At 36.4% G+C, this 17,321-nt stretch overlaps 4 protein-coding genes across 4 annotated transcripts; 1 reads left to right on the top strand and 3 right to left on the bottom strand.

The window, feature by feature from the left end:
• Positions 1-2,152: 2,152 nt before the first annotated feature.
• LOC106446373 (putative pectinesterase 11) lies at positions 2,153-4,682 on the top strand. The gene is made up of 5 exons (XM_048778154.1): positions 2,153-2,391; positions 3,295-3,454; positions 3,623-3,811; positions 4,181-4,416; positions 4,493-4,682. The coding sequence occupies exons 1-5, from the start codon at positions 2,153-2,155 to the stop codon at positions 4,680-4,682; spliced, it is 1,014 nt and encodes a 337-aa protein (XP_048634111.1).
• Positions 4,683-4,835: 153 nt separating this feature from the next.
• LOC106446374 (protein RER1B-like) lies at positions 4,836-6,356 on the bottom strand. Its single transcript, XM_013888086.3, has 4 exons — positions 6,186-6,356; positions 5,659-6,041; positions 5,134-5,314; positions 4,836-5,034 (listed from the first exon to the last, which is right to left on the bottom strand). Exons 2-4 carry the CDS (start codon positions 6,021-6,023, stop codon positions 4,978-4,980), a joined length of 603 nt encoding a protein of 200 aa, XP_013743540.2. The 5' UTR covers positions 6,024-6,041; positions 6,186-6,356; the 3' UTR covers positions 4,836-4,977.
• A 681-nt stretch (positions 6,357-7,037) lies between these two features.
• On the bottom strand, positions 7,038-10,673 carry LOC106446371 (probable glucose-1-phosphate adenylyltransferase large subunit, chloroplastic). The gene is made up of 15 exons (XM_013888083.3): positions 10,535-10,673; positions 9,789-10,011; positions 9,575-9,697; positions 9,329-9,499; positions 9,169-9,261; positions 9,001-9,084; positions 8,862-8,917; positions 8,686-8,779; positions 8,419-8,604; positions 8,229-8,309; positions 8,061-8,147; positions 7,875-7,979; positions 7,676-7,782; positions 7,513-7,573; positions 7,038-7,419 (listed from the first exon to the last, which is right to left on the bottom strand). The coding sequence occupies exons 1-15, from the start codon at positions 10,588-10,590 to the stop codon at positions 7,318-7,320; spliced, it is 1,629 nt and encodes a 542-aa protein (XP_013743537.2). The 5' UTR covers positions 10,591-10,673; the 3' UTR covers positions 7,038-7,317.
• Positions 10,674-13,753: 3,080 nt separating this feature from the next.
• Positions 13,754-14,840, bottom strand: LOC106446370 (40S ribosomal protein S25-4-like). Its single transcript, XM_013888082.3, has 4 exons — positions 14,713-14,840; positions 14,559-14,633; positions 14,173-14,307; positions 13,754-14,037 (listed from the first exon to the last, which is right to left on the bottom strand). The coding sequence occupies exons 1-4, from the start codon at positions 14,713-14,715 to the stop codon at positions 13,924-13,926; spliced, it is 327 nt and encodes a 108-aa protein (XP_013743536.1). The 5' UTR covers positions 14,716-14,840; the 3' UTR covers positions 13,754-13,923.
• Positions 14,841-17,321: the final 2,481 nt, after the last annotated feature.

The following is a 17,321-nucleotide window of genomic DNA, read 5'->3' as shown; positions in this document are numbered from 1 at the left end:
TTATCGTTATCGGTGATAATTATGAGCGTTGGCGGAGGTAAAGCACTGACCCTCCTATTCTGCCCAATAGGATGACCTACAGTTCCATTGACAGGAGGAGGAGTTGGGTGCACATATACCTCGTAAGTCAGTTCATCTTCCGACATCTCATTTGTCTCTTCCCAAACCGGAGGAAGGCTCGGAAGCCCCCCCTGAGGCTGAACTCCTAAAGCTGTAGATTGGTGAACGGGAGGCGGGCCTTGGTGAGTTTGAAAGGCTCTGTCATACTCCTCGATTGTCATCGGTTCTCCATATAAGACTGCAAAGAATAGCCGATTCTATCAGTCTAATGACACGAGTTTACTACAATTAACTATATATATTTGATGCGAATATACATATATCTAAAACAAACAAGATGTTATTAGTCATATTAATCAAAGCCTATTTAATATTTGAACACATCCCTTATAGCTTTCTTCTTAGTGATCTGGTTTATTATTACATTAACAGCATAGTAACTTCTATAATATGAGGAAAAATTTAAATACCTTCATCGTCTGCACCATAGTTCGCTGGATCATCAGGGGATAAGGGAAAGCCTTGTTGCGTCTCGATGATGTCATCCACAGTGAGACGGTGATAGTTAACAGGAGGATCATCATCTTCACCGGGAATAGAGTACACCATTTCTATCTCGAGGGCCACACGGAAAACGACGAGAAGTTGTGGCTCGTTGAACATAATTTCCAAGAGGTGTTTGCTACACACTATCGGATGGGCTCCAACCAAATCTTGCACGTTTAAAACAATAATCAGATGTTAACACCTTGGACACAAAAATAAGGTATAAAGGTTTGAAAAAATTAAAAGGATCCACAAACCTCTGATAGCTTGACGATGTTGTTCCTCGGTAACCCCTTCTTCAAGGTAGGTTTTCTCACCGATAGTGAAAGGGTAGCGACAGAGAAACTGGTATTTGGCAACTGGCTCAGGACCGCTAGTTACGTATACCACTGGTTCTGTCATGTACTCTCTCACGCTAGCTAATATCTCAACATCCTTGTCGCATGTGAGATTGATTGGAGGCAATCTCGAAGCTTCAGGCAGGCGCATCCACTCAGGGAGCTGGTAAGTTAGAGCCACTGGTGTTAAGATTCCAAGGCAAAGCCTGATACGGATCATCTCAACAAGCCCCTCGAAAGAATCGGTCCCGGTTATCATTATGGTATCTCCACGATATCCCGAGTCCTCTTCGAAAGTCCAATCCCCAGCAGCAGATTTAGTCCAAAGACCTTGGACGAGCATAACGACTCGTGCCATCTGCAGATCATAAGTTAGATTCTGATTTAGGGTTTCCAAACTTATGTGTATTTATTCCAACCGTTCGATAACTATAAAATAGTAATAAATGACAAAAAAAACTAGAGAGAGAGACAAACCTGGAACTTCTTGTTTGTACCCGGAAGATTTCTGCGAAATCTGGATTTTCTGTTTGTGCACTAAAAGTTCTTAACTGGTAGTCTCCATTTATAGCAAGAAGAACTGATCTAACCATGGTTAGTTTACCATTTCCAGATAACCCAAGCATTTAATGCGGCCGAGAAGCTATTCTAGGGTGATGATACCCTATATAGCTAACAAAATATCTCTGACACACTCCAATATTATATGATTATATGAAGAGCGTAACACGGACGATTCAATCGGTTTGAGTGGGATTATCTCGGTTCTGGTACATTTTCATTGATTGGATTTCGTCGGTTCGACCCCGGTTTATAACTCAATCGCAATTACAGTTTCTGTGCGGCTTGGTCTACGTGTTTCGATTTTTTTAGGAGTCTTGTGGTGCCACGTCGTCTACATTTACACCACACAATATTTTTCACTATAATTAACAGAAGACATTATTTTCTCAAATCTCTTTCCTTCACAGAGAATACTTTCAATGGCGTCGACTCAGTATTCATCGGCAGAATCATCTTCTAATAATTCCACAACCCAAGGTCCTCTGTGTCACTGCTCGCAATCGACAATTTCTTGCATATCATGGTCCGATGATAACCCAGGAAGGCGGTACTTCAAGTGCGAAGCTCACGGGTTTGTTGTTTGGATCGACAAAGAACGACAATGTCTCTGGCAGAAGTGAAGTTTACTTGAAGCTCGTGACAAGATGCGGCGTCAAACACACGATATAAACGCGCTGCGGGAAGCATTGGATAAGGCTAATGCTCAGGTCGCCGCTTTGGAGGTTTCTCGTATCACCGGACCAAGAATCGAGTTTCTGAAGGCGCTTGAAGAGCTTCTCAAACAGAACGTTAATGACTCTGACAAGAAATTTCGTAAATTCGTGGTCTCCTCCTGGGGAGGATTCCTTGTCGCAGCTGCTGTCCTCGTTTATGCTCTGAAAAAGTAGCTACTTTATGCTTGTTTGTATTACTTGTTATATTGTCATCCAAACAGTCTGTCTTTGTTGTTCCAGATAATTCTGTTTTTAATATTGTTGTAATATATTTGGATTTAATCCTTATTACGGTGTTGTCTAGATAGTACGTACATGTGGGAATCGTATTTGATCAAAATTTCTGTATCTATAAAATGTGTTATGTTATATCTCAAGTTCCTCATTTCGTTGTTGAATTATTTTGAATCTATGAAATTAGTTATGATAGAGATCACGTTTAAAATCATATAATTGTGAGATCTTGCCCACATTTTAAACAACTGCTCACATGTAACAATAGTTGTGTTCAGGTTATGAAAATCAATTATTAGTTTATCTCACGCGCTAGTAAAGCGCTTCTTGTTTGAAACGAAGTGCAAGTTGGAAACTGGATAAGACAAACTGTCTTTTTCGGTGACACCTGACAGCTGTTCTCCTACATATGCCTACGATTGCATCAACTAGTCTCTGCTCCCTATGTACCCTACCAAATAGACGAAGCAGGAGAAGTCCGTAAATTCACTTTGCCATCTATGACCGACCACCCAAATTAGGAAGGTGTTGTCCTACCTCCCAAATAACTTATGTATTTTGGTTATCTACCTAAATCACTCTAGTTTTTATTGGGGCTTATGATTTTACAATGTTTAGACTACTTTCATTAGTTATTTGTTTTCTTTATTTTAGTATATGTTTTGTTGCTAGGTTTTGCCTCTTCAGCTAGCTATGTTTGTAATTCACTTCGACCAACTATTTTTTTTTGTGAATTCATTTTTGCAGCTGATTTAGTGATGACTAGTTTAATATGCTTATCACATCCTTGACAAACTAATTTTTTAACGCTAATTGGCGGTTTAGTATACATGAAACAGAGAAAAGGTGGTGATTCCTGTGGATAAACCCTACATAACATTGAGTGGAACAAAAGCCTCCAGCACAATTCTCGTATGGAGCGATGGTAAAGACCTTTTGGATTCACCCACTCTCACTGTCTTCGCCTCCGATTTCGTATGCCGATTTCTCACTATTCAGGTCATCCTTTACATCGTATATATGCATTTTATAAATTAAAAAATAAATAAATATTTCCTATCAAATCGTTATGATCGTAGAAATGTAGATCAAGCGTTAACGCAAATAAACATTCGAAAACTACAAAAGACTGATCCTGACCCGCGTGCTTTGTTTTGTTGTAAGTAGAATAAATTTGGAAAAGGGGGACAGGCGGTCGCGGTGCGAGTGGCAGGAGATAATGCAGCGTTCTATGGTTGCGTGATAACGTCATACCAAGACACTCTCCTCGACGACGATGGGAACCATTACTTCAAGAACTGTTACATTGAAGGAGCCACCGATTTCATTTGTGGAAACGCATCTTCTCTTTATGAGGTAACTCGTTTTTACATTATTAATTCCATTTAAACACAATTCAGATAATATGCAATATATATCATAGCTCAATTAATTTTTTATTTATACTTATATATGTCAAGTTTTAGTTCCGTTACTTATGTTATAGCTACATGATCAGCTGTTAGATGATATAATGTTAGAATGATGGAAAGAGTTAACTAATGCATTTGTGTGACCAGAAACATTTTAAGTCAAATAAAACACGAAACAATAGTATACTCAAATGATCGAATAACAGAAACATTTTAGCTGACTAGAGTTACATTATTCTCTAACGTAAATAAACTTGCGATTAGACGACAGAACTTACAAGTTTGATTTTTTTTTTTCGGGTATACTTTGTAGAGGTGTCATCTACACTCATTGTCACCAAAAAATGGGTCGATAACGGCTCAAAAGAGAACGTCGGCGACAGAGAAATCAGGGTTTATATTCTTGGGATGCAAGTTAACCGGTTCGGGTTTAACTTTTTTGGGAAGACCATGGGGAGCATATTCGAGGGTTGTCTTTGCTTATTCTTTCTTCTCCGATGTGGTCGCACCTCAAGGATGGAACGAATGGCGAGACCCGAGCAGAAAAGAGTAAAAGTCCTATTTGTGTTCAGGTTAGATTCTTATAAATTTGGACTAATTAATTGTATTTCTAATAATGATGCAGTACTGTATATTACGGTGAATACAAATGTTACGGCCCTGGAGCAGACAGGAAGCAAAGGGTACAATGGTCGAAACAATTATCGGACGAAGAAGCTACTGTCTTCTTGAGCAAGGACTTTATTGGTGGCAAAGAGTGGCTCCGACCTGCCCCTTCTCATTTCAAGAATGCTCCCAAATCAAACCCAACATAAGACAAAACCAACTATTAACTGATTATATTCTTTATCTATTTGTATATTGTAAACACGTTCGATATAATTTGTTCCATTCTATAACCACTAGTGATTTTATTGTGATCCTTTCTCTATTATGGCTCTCTCCGACCATCAAAAGAAGTCTTCCAATAACAAGAAATGAAACTAACGAAACAAAGAACAAAGGGAATGAGTTCGGTTTGAAGTAGGAATAAATCATATTTACAGAAGAGGTACTTCGGAGGGAACTAACAGAGAGCAACATGAAACAAACTGGAACTAATAATCAAAATCAATCAGCACGAGAGGCACCACCGCTACTCGCAGAAGATCTCCGGCCACTATATTTCTGCCAACACAGTTGAGAATACATTAGCAACTTCAACCTCAAGAAGATTCTACTGATAACAAAAAAAATGGGTAATGGAAGAAAAAAAAGAAAGGTTACCTGTTTACCGATGCTGAAAGGGATGTACTTGTGCTTGATCATGTGGGAGATTTGGCGTCTCATGGTGAGGAAAAAGAGAACAACCCAGTAGCAAAGCAGAATAGGCCAGAAGACAGGGACATCAAAGACGGAGAAGAACGTCATGAGAAAGGCTATGCAGAAGGCCTTAGTCATGGAGTACCTGAAAAACAGATTCAATCCCCATCCAAATTAAAAAAAAAGAAAGGAAGCTAATAACGAGGATAATAAATACTTCCTCTGTTTCATATTAAGTGTCACTTTAACTCTTTTTTTTTTTGTTTCACAAAGAGTGTCATTCTACAATATCAATGCAATTTCTTCAACATTTCAACTCAAAATTAATTGCAAAATGCATTGATTTTGTAAATAAATCGATTTATCAAAATTTTGTTAGATATATGATATTAATGAAAACATAAATGCATTTTAATGAACTTTTTAATATCTATGAAAAGTGTATAAGTGACATTCTTTGTGAAACCGAGGGAATAGGTAGAGAGTAACCAGAATTTGAACTCGGGGAGACGGCGGATAAAAGGCTTGAACTCATCAGAGCCTCGAGTAGGGAGAGAAGCTCCACCATCAGAGGAGAGGTCGAGCTCAGGATCAACAAGAGGGGACAAGAAGCCGATGAGGAGATTCAAGAGGTAGATGCCGAGGGCGTAGGAGATGATGTAGAAACCGTGGATAGAGAAAACCCTCAAGGAGTAGATGAGAAAGACGACAAGCGTTCCGATCCACCTGTAGGTCGAGTGAGGCGTAGTCTTGTCGAGGTAATACTTGTAAATCCTCCAGGCCTCGTGAGCCCGCTTTTGCACAGGTGTGGCTATGGAACCGCCACCGTCACCACCGCCGCCGCTTCCGTCCATTTGCGATTCTTGAAAAACCTAATAGAGATACAATAAAAATGACAAGAAGTAGCTTATGAAATTGATTCTCCACCGACCAAATAGATTTTCAAGAGATGGCGAAAGTGAGATCTGGAGTTGGAAAACCAAAGGAGAATCGAAGCTGAGATTCAAACAACTTACCAGAGAAGCAGATCTCTGGCTTTAAGCAACAAACCGATGCGAAGAGGAAGAAGAATGTCTAACAAGAATTCGTGTTCTCTGGTTTTTTTTAATTAATAAAATGTATGGCTCAGTGTAACCCCCGAAAGTTCTTTTTTTTTCTTTCTTTCAAATTCACCTACTAGTTTGCGTTTGTCACTTCTAGGCCCATATTTAACATTTGAGTCATTAACTGAGTTTGGATTTAATTAAGACTTCCAGGGTTTTATTTAGTTTTAGCTTATCCAGAAGAAAAAAATCATGTTATTGCTTAAGTTTGGTTAGATTGATTTTGAACAAACAGTTTTATCTCAAAATGTTTCTGAGTACTAAATTCACTTATTTAATTATAAGAGCACCATTATTGCTTAAGTTCTCAAAATGAGTATCTTAACCCAAAAATAATACTCTTTTTGTTTCTAAATAATGCATGTTTTAGATTTTTTACAAATATTAAAAAAAATATTTAACTATCAATGCATCAATTTTAGAATTATAACAATTTCCCATAAATTTAAACTAATAACAACTTAATAAATCCAAAATTGTCAATTAATATTTTTTGAAGTTTACAATTCATTATTAAAAATATATAAAAAATCTAAAATATTGATTTTTTAGAAATAAGTAAAAAGTGTTAGAATATGCATTATTTAGAAACGGAGAAAGTTACGTATCTATAGAGTATCAAATGCTTATTTAAAACACTTTTGATTTTTTTTTTCTTATTTTTAATTTATTTTTTATTTTATTGATGAGATATTGTGGAAGTATCTGCTGTTGGAGCTGTTCTAGAATTCAAACTTGTTTGAAATTACATTTTGTGAAAATAAATGTTTAACTTTTAATAATATAAAGAGAATCATCAAAAGGTTCATAATACAGAAGAAAGTGACTGGCCGATCGGCGGTTCAGTCAGGCCTTACTCTGTTCTTATTGTTCTACATCTCTGATTGTAGTAATAAAAAAAGATTAGCTAAACTTGACCCCCCTTTTTTCTTAAGTTTTACATTCAAAGATCCAAGCTTTCTCTTTTAAAATCTCCCCGCCAAAAAGCGAATAGAATCTCCGGCTAGATTGTTGCTTTGGCATTTCAAATAGTTCAAGGCTCCATTCATATAACAGTACCATCTTGAATTGTAGCCTTCTCGACTACCACAGTGATTCCAGACCGAATGTAGAATCCTTCCTCTGGCCTATCCGCTTCTTGAACATCCTGCAAACATTTGGATAAATAATAATAATGTCTTTGAAGTTTCAAACTTTTGAAAACCTGATGGAGAAGACATTCAAGGGAAAGCTTACTTACCCCTTTGTTCATGATGATCACGTTTTTACCAATCTTGGCATTCTTGTCAATGATGCATTTCCTATTTAAAAATCACCAGAAAAAAAAAATACTCTTCATTTCAGACAAAATTTGATTGATGTTAAAAAGAGGTTTGTCTTGTTATGTCTTTTTGAAAAAGTACCTGATCTTTGAGTCTTGACCAATACCAATTGGAACCTTTCCTTCTGCTAAGAGAGATGCAATCTCAGATTCAGTTTGGTAATAATCTGCACCTAACATCAACGTATCCTGCAAGGAAAACAAATCCAAAAACTCTGTTTGATCAGAAAAATACTCAGATTGTTTTGTTAATCAAACAGAAGAGAGATTTGAAGATCCACCTGAAGCTCAACTCCATAGTCTAGACGTGACCGTTCTCCAATGATGGAGCGTTGGACGCTGCATTCTCGCATGAAACACCCGTGTGAGATTATCGAATCTACCATCTACATGTTCATCAGAAAGGAAGATTAGCAAATCGATCAGAACCAAAGAAACAAAGCATGAAGAGAAAGGGACACACATACACGGCATTTCTCAGTTTTTGTTGGTGGGAGGAACCGTGGAGAAGTGTAGAACGGGGTGTCTGGATCATAGAACTCAAACTTTGGTCTCTGCAAAAAGGAGAACAAAAGGGTTCAGAGAAAGTGGATCTAAGAGATGAAGAATAAGGGTATAAGACTTGTTTGTCTAACCTCCTCAACAAGAGCTAGGTTAGCCTCATAGAATGTCTTTATAGTTCCAATATCTTCCCAGTAATCTCTGAATATGTATCCCTAAGACCATGATCGAAACTCTTTTGGTTATTCATTTGTCCTCAACCAACGGATAGATAACAAAAAGAAGAAGAAGCTGAGTTCTTTTTTGATTTTACAAAAATCTTACTTGAACATCTTGATCTCTTATGGCAGCAGGAATAACCTCAGATCCAAAGTCATTGGAAGTCGGATACTGTTGCATCAAAAGATCCAGCAAAGCTTCGGTTTTGAAGCAATAAACTCCCATCGATGCAATGTATGGAGAATCAGTAGCTTCTTCATGAGACAGTCCAAGCATTGTTGTGTCCGTTTGCTGTCATAGACATTCTTGAAATGTTTTGAGACTCTTCTACTAAGTCAATATGTGTTTTGAGAATTAGACAAAAACCATTACCATTGACTTCAGATCAACTCCAGTTGGTTTCTCAAAGAAGTGTGTTACACGCCCACCTCTATCAATCTTCACTAGACCAAAGTTCGATGCACGGCTGAAGATATTCACAAAATGAACATTAAGGTTTCTAATACTAATTAAAGGCGTAAAAAAAGAGATTCAAGGAAACTAATTACCTTTCGCTGACTGGTGCGCAGGAAAGAGTAACATCAGCGTTACTATCTACATGAGACTGTTACAACAACATATCGAGTTAGGAAAAATAAAACTATAAAGAGGGTTTTTAAGATGATAAATTAGATAAAAAGAAATAACCTGAACAAAGTCCATGTAGTTCATTCTATAGAGATGATCTCCAGACAGAATAAGTATGTTCTCTATGTTCCTGTTCTTGGCATCCTTTTCCAAGAAACCATTACCACACCCATTTTAGAAAAAGGAACATTAATACTGATAAAAAGTGGTCATGAGATCAAAATATACCTCAAACACCCAAAGAAACTTTCTGACAGCATCGGCTGTTCCTTGAAACCACTTCTTCCCAGCTTCCCCTGGTGTTTGTGTAGCAGCAAGAACCTGTTTCAAATAATTAATTTTACCTTTTCTTTGCTCTAAGTAAGAAAATCAGATTTTGGTTTAGTACCTCAACGAAACCACCTCCAAAGTTGATACCATTCCCAAAGTAAGTACGTGCTAAGTGTCGGTTGAGGGAAGCCGAGTTGAACTGTGTCAGCACGAAGATCTTGTTGATGCAACTGTTAATGCAGTTACTCATCGGAATATCAATAAGCCTATAGCATCCACCAACAGGAACCTGCATAATTTTTTGAGACATTAGCATATTATCATTACACAAAACATTGGAGCCTTGAATGTTATCTACACTTACAGCTGGTGTGGCGGCTCTCTTAGTAAGAGGGAAGAGTTGAGCTCCATTGCCTCCTCCTAGAATAATTGCAGCCACGTTTTTGGGATCTGCCTTTCTTTTCTCAAACATGGAAGGCTTTACTATCTGAGACAAAACAAAAAGCACCAGCAAAAAGAGTTAAGACCTCTGGAGTTTCGATAAAGAAAAAGAGTAATGCGTGTGAACATCAACATACCATAGCTTCGTTAGGATTCTTTGAAGTGGCAACAGCGTAAACAACACCACCGTGCTTGAACTTTCGATTCCCAAACTGGTTGGAGTTCAAACGTTTAAAGAAACCATTGCTTTTGATATTCTCACCCCAAAACTTGTTGTCCACATTCTTGAAAGTAAGTTTTGGCAAGACAGAACTGCTTTTCCCAGAGGCAAAGCAGTGAGAAGAATCCATCTTTTTTGAGCTGCAAGAAACAGAAAGAAACCTCAGAAAGTTAATAACAGAGACGGGTTCAGGCTGCTGCAGAAGAAGAATAATTAAAGCTTCAAGTAAAGTGAATGACACACAAAGGGACGTTTCAGTGCTAATAAATATATAATGAAAATAGTAATAGAATAATGCAAACCAGTTTGTTACAAATCTAAGCAAAGTGTTAAAGTGAAACCGACCAGATAGATAGATCCCCGTAAAAAGTTTTAAAAAGAAAAATTATACTCTAATAGATAAATCCTCGAAAGCTACGAACTTTCTAGAAAAACCAAGAGATGGTTCACAAACACAGATCCCCGAAATTCTCAAATTCTCATACGTCTCAAAGCACAAAAAACTCTTGAAGTTTTGAAGATACTCAAATTCAAAATCATTGTTGGGTTAGAAAGAAACATGAGCAAGAAACATTCTGAGTGAATATTATATACCTAATAAGAGACAAAACTAGAAGGAACAAGTTTGAATCATAATAAGCTTTGTCCAAATATCAATTGAACCTAAAAAAAATGAATATGATTTTCCGCCCAAAAACAGAGTGATTCTGAGTGCACATTGGCTAAACGCTAAGCTTAGTGAAAGCAAAACCGTAATGACAACGTTTTTTTTTTTAACAAAGAACGATCCAGACAGAAGATCTAAGAAACAAAGCTCACCAGAAGAATTAAAACTATATTTTTCTATGATTGTGATAAATATGATGTACGTTTGAAATCGAAGAAAGAGAGGAGGACAAGTCTCTCAAGTGCCGTAGTTGACGGAGAAAGCTGTTACTTTTTTCCTGGTTGTTGTCTTGTGATCTCCCCCCACGAGAAAGCTGTTACTTTTTCTTCTTCGTTTTTTGCAATTTATTTTATACCACAGGTTTTACAAATATATCTGAAATAAAAACAATTTTATGCCTCATTTTTTTGGAAAAAGAAAGTTATTAGGATTTTTCGTAATTTATATATATATGCAGTAAACCAATAAAAAAAATGTTGAACTGAAATAAAGTTATATTCAAGAAATAAAAGTACGATAAATATTTACAGGGAGGCATGTGATTGTAACGCCAAATTGACGGCTCTCGTTTCTCCCATACTCTCACTCTAGTGGTACAAGTACACATGGAACCTGTTGTCTGATCAATGTGGGCCGAGACCCCATATTCATCTGCACACATTGTGGTCACATATCGCTCGTAAGAATTAGCTTTTTCTCTACGATGTTAATGCTTTTTAATTATACTAAACGCAATTTTTCTTTAACTTAGTATATGCAATATTTACAAAAAAATAAAGGTTAACTAAATACAATGTTTTAGAAGTTTTTTTTTGTTGATCCACAATATAAGATGTTTCATAAATCTATATAACTTTAGATTTATCAAAACTATGTAACTAATTATATTTTAACTATTCCTATTTATAATTAAATTATTTTATTTTTATTTTTTTAGAAAACGTAAAATTTTTAATATATGTGCAATGAAGCAAAACATCATATAATATGAGATAGTACCGAAAGTTACTAATTGATATATAAGGGTTAAGGATTAACATAAATATGTACGACTTAGAATTGCCTTTCTGTCAATAACATTTGTAAACTTTTTTCAAAAAAAACGTTTGTAAATAATTAATGGATTGTTTACATATTTTTTTTTGATAAAGAGTTTCATTATTCACAATTTCTTGTAGCCATGGGCATCGATTCTTAGTTTCGGTTCCAGTGTAGTATTTTTTTAAGTTCTTTCGTTCTAGAGTTTTAGGTTTTGTTCGGATATATAGAAAATTTAGTTTGCTTCCAGTTTGTTTTTTTTGGTTCTCGGTTTGGATATCAAAGTTAGGAACCATAGATTGTCCAAAATAATTTTGGATGCAATTGGGTTCCGGTTCGGTTTTGGTTTTTCGGTGAATTTGGGTTAAAAGCAAGAAAATATGAGTTTTTCAGATTAAATATTTTTTTTTGGTTTTCGGATAAAAATTTGGATAATTCACATAATTTTAAACATTTTGGATAAAACAATATTCTGGTAATTATGTTTTTAGGTATTTTTTTATAAGTAATATTTTAAAATTATTTAATTATTTTAAAACAAAATATACTTAATATTTATAAATATGTAGATTATATTATAGAAATTTGGGTATCCATTCAGTTTTAAGTTCTGTTCTAATTCGGTTTGGTTCCGATTCTTTGGTTCTAAAGATATAGGATTCGCTAAGAGATTTGGTAGAATCTAAACCCAAACTGAACCTCTATTTTCTGTTCATGGTAATTTTGCATTTCTTGTATCAGAAAAATTATATCGATAATAGATTAGATTGAGAAAGCGCACACTAAAAATGCTCAATGGTTAACTCGTTTTACATCTACATCTTACGCATACATTAACTAGCTTTGGCTCAAATAGTGATACACCAATAGTATTATTACAAAATCGCTAGATAAGTTTTGTAGAAGGGAACAAGCAACAAAATATCTAAAACTGCTTTCATGTCAAAGAAAAAGAAAAGCTGATTTCATTCATTGTCATGTGTTGATAGTGACGTTTTTGTAACCATTATTGAGTGAAGTTTTGACTGATGTATAGGCTTTCTTTGTTTTACTGGATGAGTTGAGAGTACTGATGGCTGGTCTTAAGAACCATGGGTTTGATCAAAAAAAAAAAACCATGGGTATGACTCAAAAGTGACTTTTTCTTTTGCAAAGAAATAAAACTCCATAAACATGACAATTAGTGAAATTATTTTAAAAATAAAACTTCGAATAAAGTAGTTTCGATACTTGTATTTAGGGCTGGGCAAATAAACCGAACCCGAAAACCCGAACCGAATCCGATCCGATAAAAATGAATCCGAACCGATCCGAACCCGATGTAAATACCGAATGGGTCTTGTTTTGTGGTATTTCGGGTTATGGGTATTATCCGAACCGAACCCGAATCTAAATGGATATCCGATAGAACCCGAAACATTCAAAACCTCGAAAAGATCTTGTACCAAACATGATCTCAATTCATAATATGTATCCAAAATACACTAAGAAATATTGAAAATCTAAAATACTTATCTATTACATGAAGGTTGGTGGTTCTATTATATGAATGTTGATGGTTAAAGATGGACGTTGAATCTTGAAGTATTTAGATTTTAATTTTGTTTTCGTTAACCAATGTTTCTCATTTCATGAGAACTTGGTTTTCGTTTTATGCTTTTATTTATTTGGTTTTCTTTTTATCAGTGAATATGTTTACTTTTCGTTTGATTTTGAATAATCACGGTTGATGTTCCTTATTTTTGAATCGATTTTACTTAAGTTTTGGTTACAAAATAGGTACAAATCAGATATTTTAAAACTGAAGAATCGATTTTACTCATGTTTTGGTTATAAAATAGGTAAAAATCAGGTACTTTTAAACCGAAAAACCGATTGGGACCCGAACCCGAAAGTATATTGGGTTGTACCGGTTCTTTGAAGATTCTCTAACCCCGATCCGAACCCGATAGAACCCGAACCGGTCCCGAACTGAACTTTCATATAATCCGAATGGGCCTGATTTTGATGAACCCGAAAAACCGAAACCCGATTGGATAAAACCGAAACCTGATTGGGACCCCGAATGCCCAGGCCTACTTGTATTTCTTACGAGCAATATTGAGAAAACAAATAAAAGAACAAAAAACTGACTTGGATATCTGAATGAAATTATGATAGACTACTGAGAGCAAAAATAGAAAATGATTCTGAATTAAGTAGACATATAATCCCAAAAAAGAGTTTCTCGAATACAAAGGAGTACAGAAAAACCAAATAAAGAAGAGCTCTGAAGATTAATGTATACAGCAAAAAGCAGAAACTGAGATGAGACTGGAGAACCAAACCATCGACAGAGTTAATCTGTTTAGGTGTTGGTGGCACGAGTGTAGATCTGCTGGCTCGAGTGAGCAGCGACCATCCTGATCACACCTTTCGCCATTAGCTCCCTAATAGCCTTCCTTGCTAGAGACCCGTTGATCTGTATTTTTCAAGGAGACAGAAACGTAAAACACAAGATTGACGTTCTAGATGAGAACGAGAGCAGCAACTAGGGAATGATACAACATTTGTTGAAGCAAAGAATCAAACAACATCATAGGAAGTAGAGAAGTACCCTCATACGGTCGGAGAGAATGGAAGGGGTGATGAGCTTGAACTTGGGAGCTTCAGTGAGAAGCTTGTCGTAAGTAGCCTGATCAAACAACACCATGTTGTTCACCTTCTCCTTTTGCTTTCCCTTGCTCCACTTCTGTTTTTTTTTTAAAAACAAAACAACAATTAAGACACAAATGATAAAAATAAAAACAACAAAGCTAACACACACACACACAAAATGTCAGAATCAGACATAGAGCTTAATGATCAAGTACATTTCGAAGATTCATTAAGTTCGACTAAAAGAGTTTCTATAATCATATTAATATATGCAAGCAGATACCCCCAAAATCTAACTTAAACACAAAGTAGATTACACTAAAGATGATGGTAGAGGAAACGAACCTTCTTCTTCTGTTTTCCACCTCCGGATTTGGCCGGCTTCGATGATGGTGGTGGAACCTTGTCCTTCTTTGGCGCCTGAACAGACGGGAAACTCAAGATTAGATAAGAGAAACATAAAAAATCAATACTGCGAGAGACGGAGAGAGAGAGTAACCATGAGGTTGAGTAACAATCGGTGTGTATACTAGAGACCGAACGAAGATGAGGCTCACGGAGACGACAGTGAGGAAGGCAGTGCTCTTCTTGTTATATATTAGGGTTTCTGAGTTTGGAGCGTTAATAACAGGCACGAGAAAGCCCATTACCGTTTTAATATGATCCACTGTTATTTTAGCCCAGTTGAGCCCAATTAAACGAAAGATAGAAAATATATAGTCAATTACCACCACCTATGATGATTTTTGTAATGTTGGTTTTCAACCAAAAATTGTGAAATTTTCAGTGATAGTTCGACCAACCTCACATCAATGGACACTAATCTTTAACTATAGATCGGTTTTCTCTAAATATTGTGTTTTCATACATGGGATCTCTCTCTATGGTAAATACATTTTTTTGGTAAAATGTTAAATTATTATTATACCAATTTTTTTACAGAAATTATTATTATACCAATTTTTTTACAAAAACACAAAATAGCAGAATGCATAAATGTAAACTAGACAGATCATCAAGTAAATAAGCAAATTCTATTACGACATACTAAGACTGTCAAGGCAGATCATCAAGTAAATAAGCAAATTCTATTACGACATACTAAGACCGTGCATAGCATTGATGGCCCAATGGAAAGTATGAGCGGACCGAAACCCGGTTGCCGCGAGCTCTCAGAGAGAAAGGTGGCTCAAACCTTGAAGTAACAAGTAAAACTTACATCTTCCGAGAAACCCAATAATCAATACTTTCACAAAGAAACGCATCACAAAACATCAAACCCGTTCAAAGTCACCACACCGACAGCACGAGGAGGAGTCCTCTAACAAGTGGTGCCGTCGTTCGAGGCGATGAACTGGAGATTACTGTCACCAACCCTTTAACCCCGGACCGTATACACCTATTTAACCCACTATACACGCAGAGTAATGGGACATGTCAGACATTCCTTCTCCAGAAGAAGCGACCTTCGAACTAGCAAGAGGCCCGAGTGCCAAACTAACTAAAATCCACACTCAAAGGACCGGACTGCTTACACAGAAGCTACACCACCACAAAATGACGATTTACTAGGGGAAAGAAGAGAGACATACACGTTGCCACAGTCAAGAACCAACTCCAGGAGACAGAGACAACAAAGAGATGTGAATGCTGTCTCGTGACCCTTCACACGCTGCCACAGAAACTTCCAAAACTCGGCCAACAACACCGAAAGAAGAAGCTTCCCACACGTACCCACGACTGAGAACCAGCCACATGATCTCCCAAGAGCAAGGTGGATCCGGATGGGACAAAGAAACCAAGGTTAAATTCAAGCCAAGAAGCAGAGACCTCACCGCGGAGAAGCGATGATGATACGAGGAAGAACGCCGGATAATAGCCCCATCTGGACTCCACGCGCCCGACAAACTTCTGGCCGGAACACTAGCTCTGAGAAAAATAGGCAGAACACTCCATCGATCTGAGCAAGCGGGAGAGAGGATCAATGCCGGTTCAAGCCATCTCCTCCACACAGCCTTGGTACCGACAGATCTATTGAAGGATCTCCTGCGAGAGACAAACGGCACTAACCACACACAAGAGTTGACATTCCTTCACTCCGAACCTCGTCGTGACACCAGATCTGCCACCACACAAGCCAAACCACAGGATCTATCGCGACTAGAAAAGGGATTTGAGGACGCTTTCAAAACCAGAGGTTCGACAAGACCGTAAAGAAGAGAGGGAAAATCAACGGAGCAAAGAGAAAAGAGAATAAGTTAGCTTCCGACGACGGCCAAAGGAACCACCGCCGCCAGAGCTAGGAGAGGCAATACGGATTAGGATTTTGTTTCATAGGATTTTGGGGAGAGGAGAGAGAAGAGCCAACCACCAAAAATTTCCTCTATGGTAAATACATAAATTAACTTCAGGTAAAGATGATGAGTGGTCTTTCTTAACATTTTCACCAATTCCCAATAATGTATATGTGTGTGGCCTTTAATTTATTTCTCTCACGTCCTCTTGCCAATTTGCCAATTTTTGGCACTAGCTAGTAAACATGGGGAAAAAAAACCTAAAATCCAAGTGGATCCGAAAATGTACTTGAACCTGAAATGTTAGCAATCAAAACTAAATGGTAAACCGAAAATTTGAAAACACATAAAACCGCAAAAATACGTCACAAAATTATTTGAAATCGATATTAAAACCTAAAAAATATTTAATATACTCAATTCTATGTTTATTTTGATATGAAATGTAATATGTATATAAATTCAAACACTTAATTGTTTTTTTAATTTTATTGAAAACAACATATATCAAATTATACATAATCTTACAAAATATATAAAATAAACAAGATGTTCTTATTTTAGTCTTTTTTTTTTAAAATGTGATTCATTTCAAAAAAAAATTGATACAATTTAATATACTAAAATATGAATAAACAACCATTATTAATATGAAAAGTAAAATAAATCAATTATTATGAGTGTGTATGAATTTTCAAGATACTACAAGTTATGTTTATGAATGCCACTTTGATTTACAAATATAAGAACTATTACTATATATACTAATATTATTATTATTTTAGGTAAATTTTTTATTTTGGAATAAAAATTT

This window comes from Brassica napus, chromosome A4 (genome assembly GCF_020379485.1).
Source record: "Brassica napus cultivar Da-Ae chromosome A4, Da-Ae, whole genome shotgun sequence".
Classification (NCBI taxonomy): domain Eukaryota; kingdom Viridiplantae; phylum Streptophyta; class Magnoliopsida; order Brassicales; family Brassicaceae; genus Brassica; species Brassica napus.
This window is presented reverse-complemented; position numbering and strand designations above follow the sequence as displayed.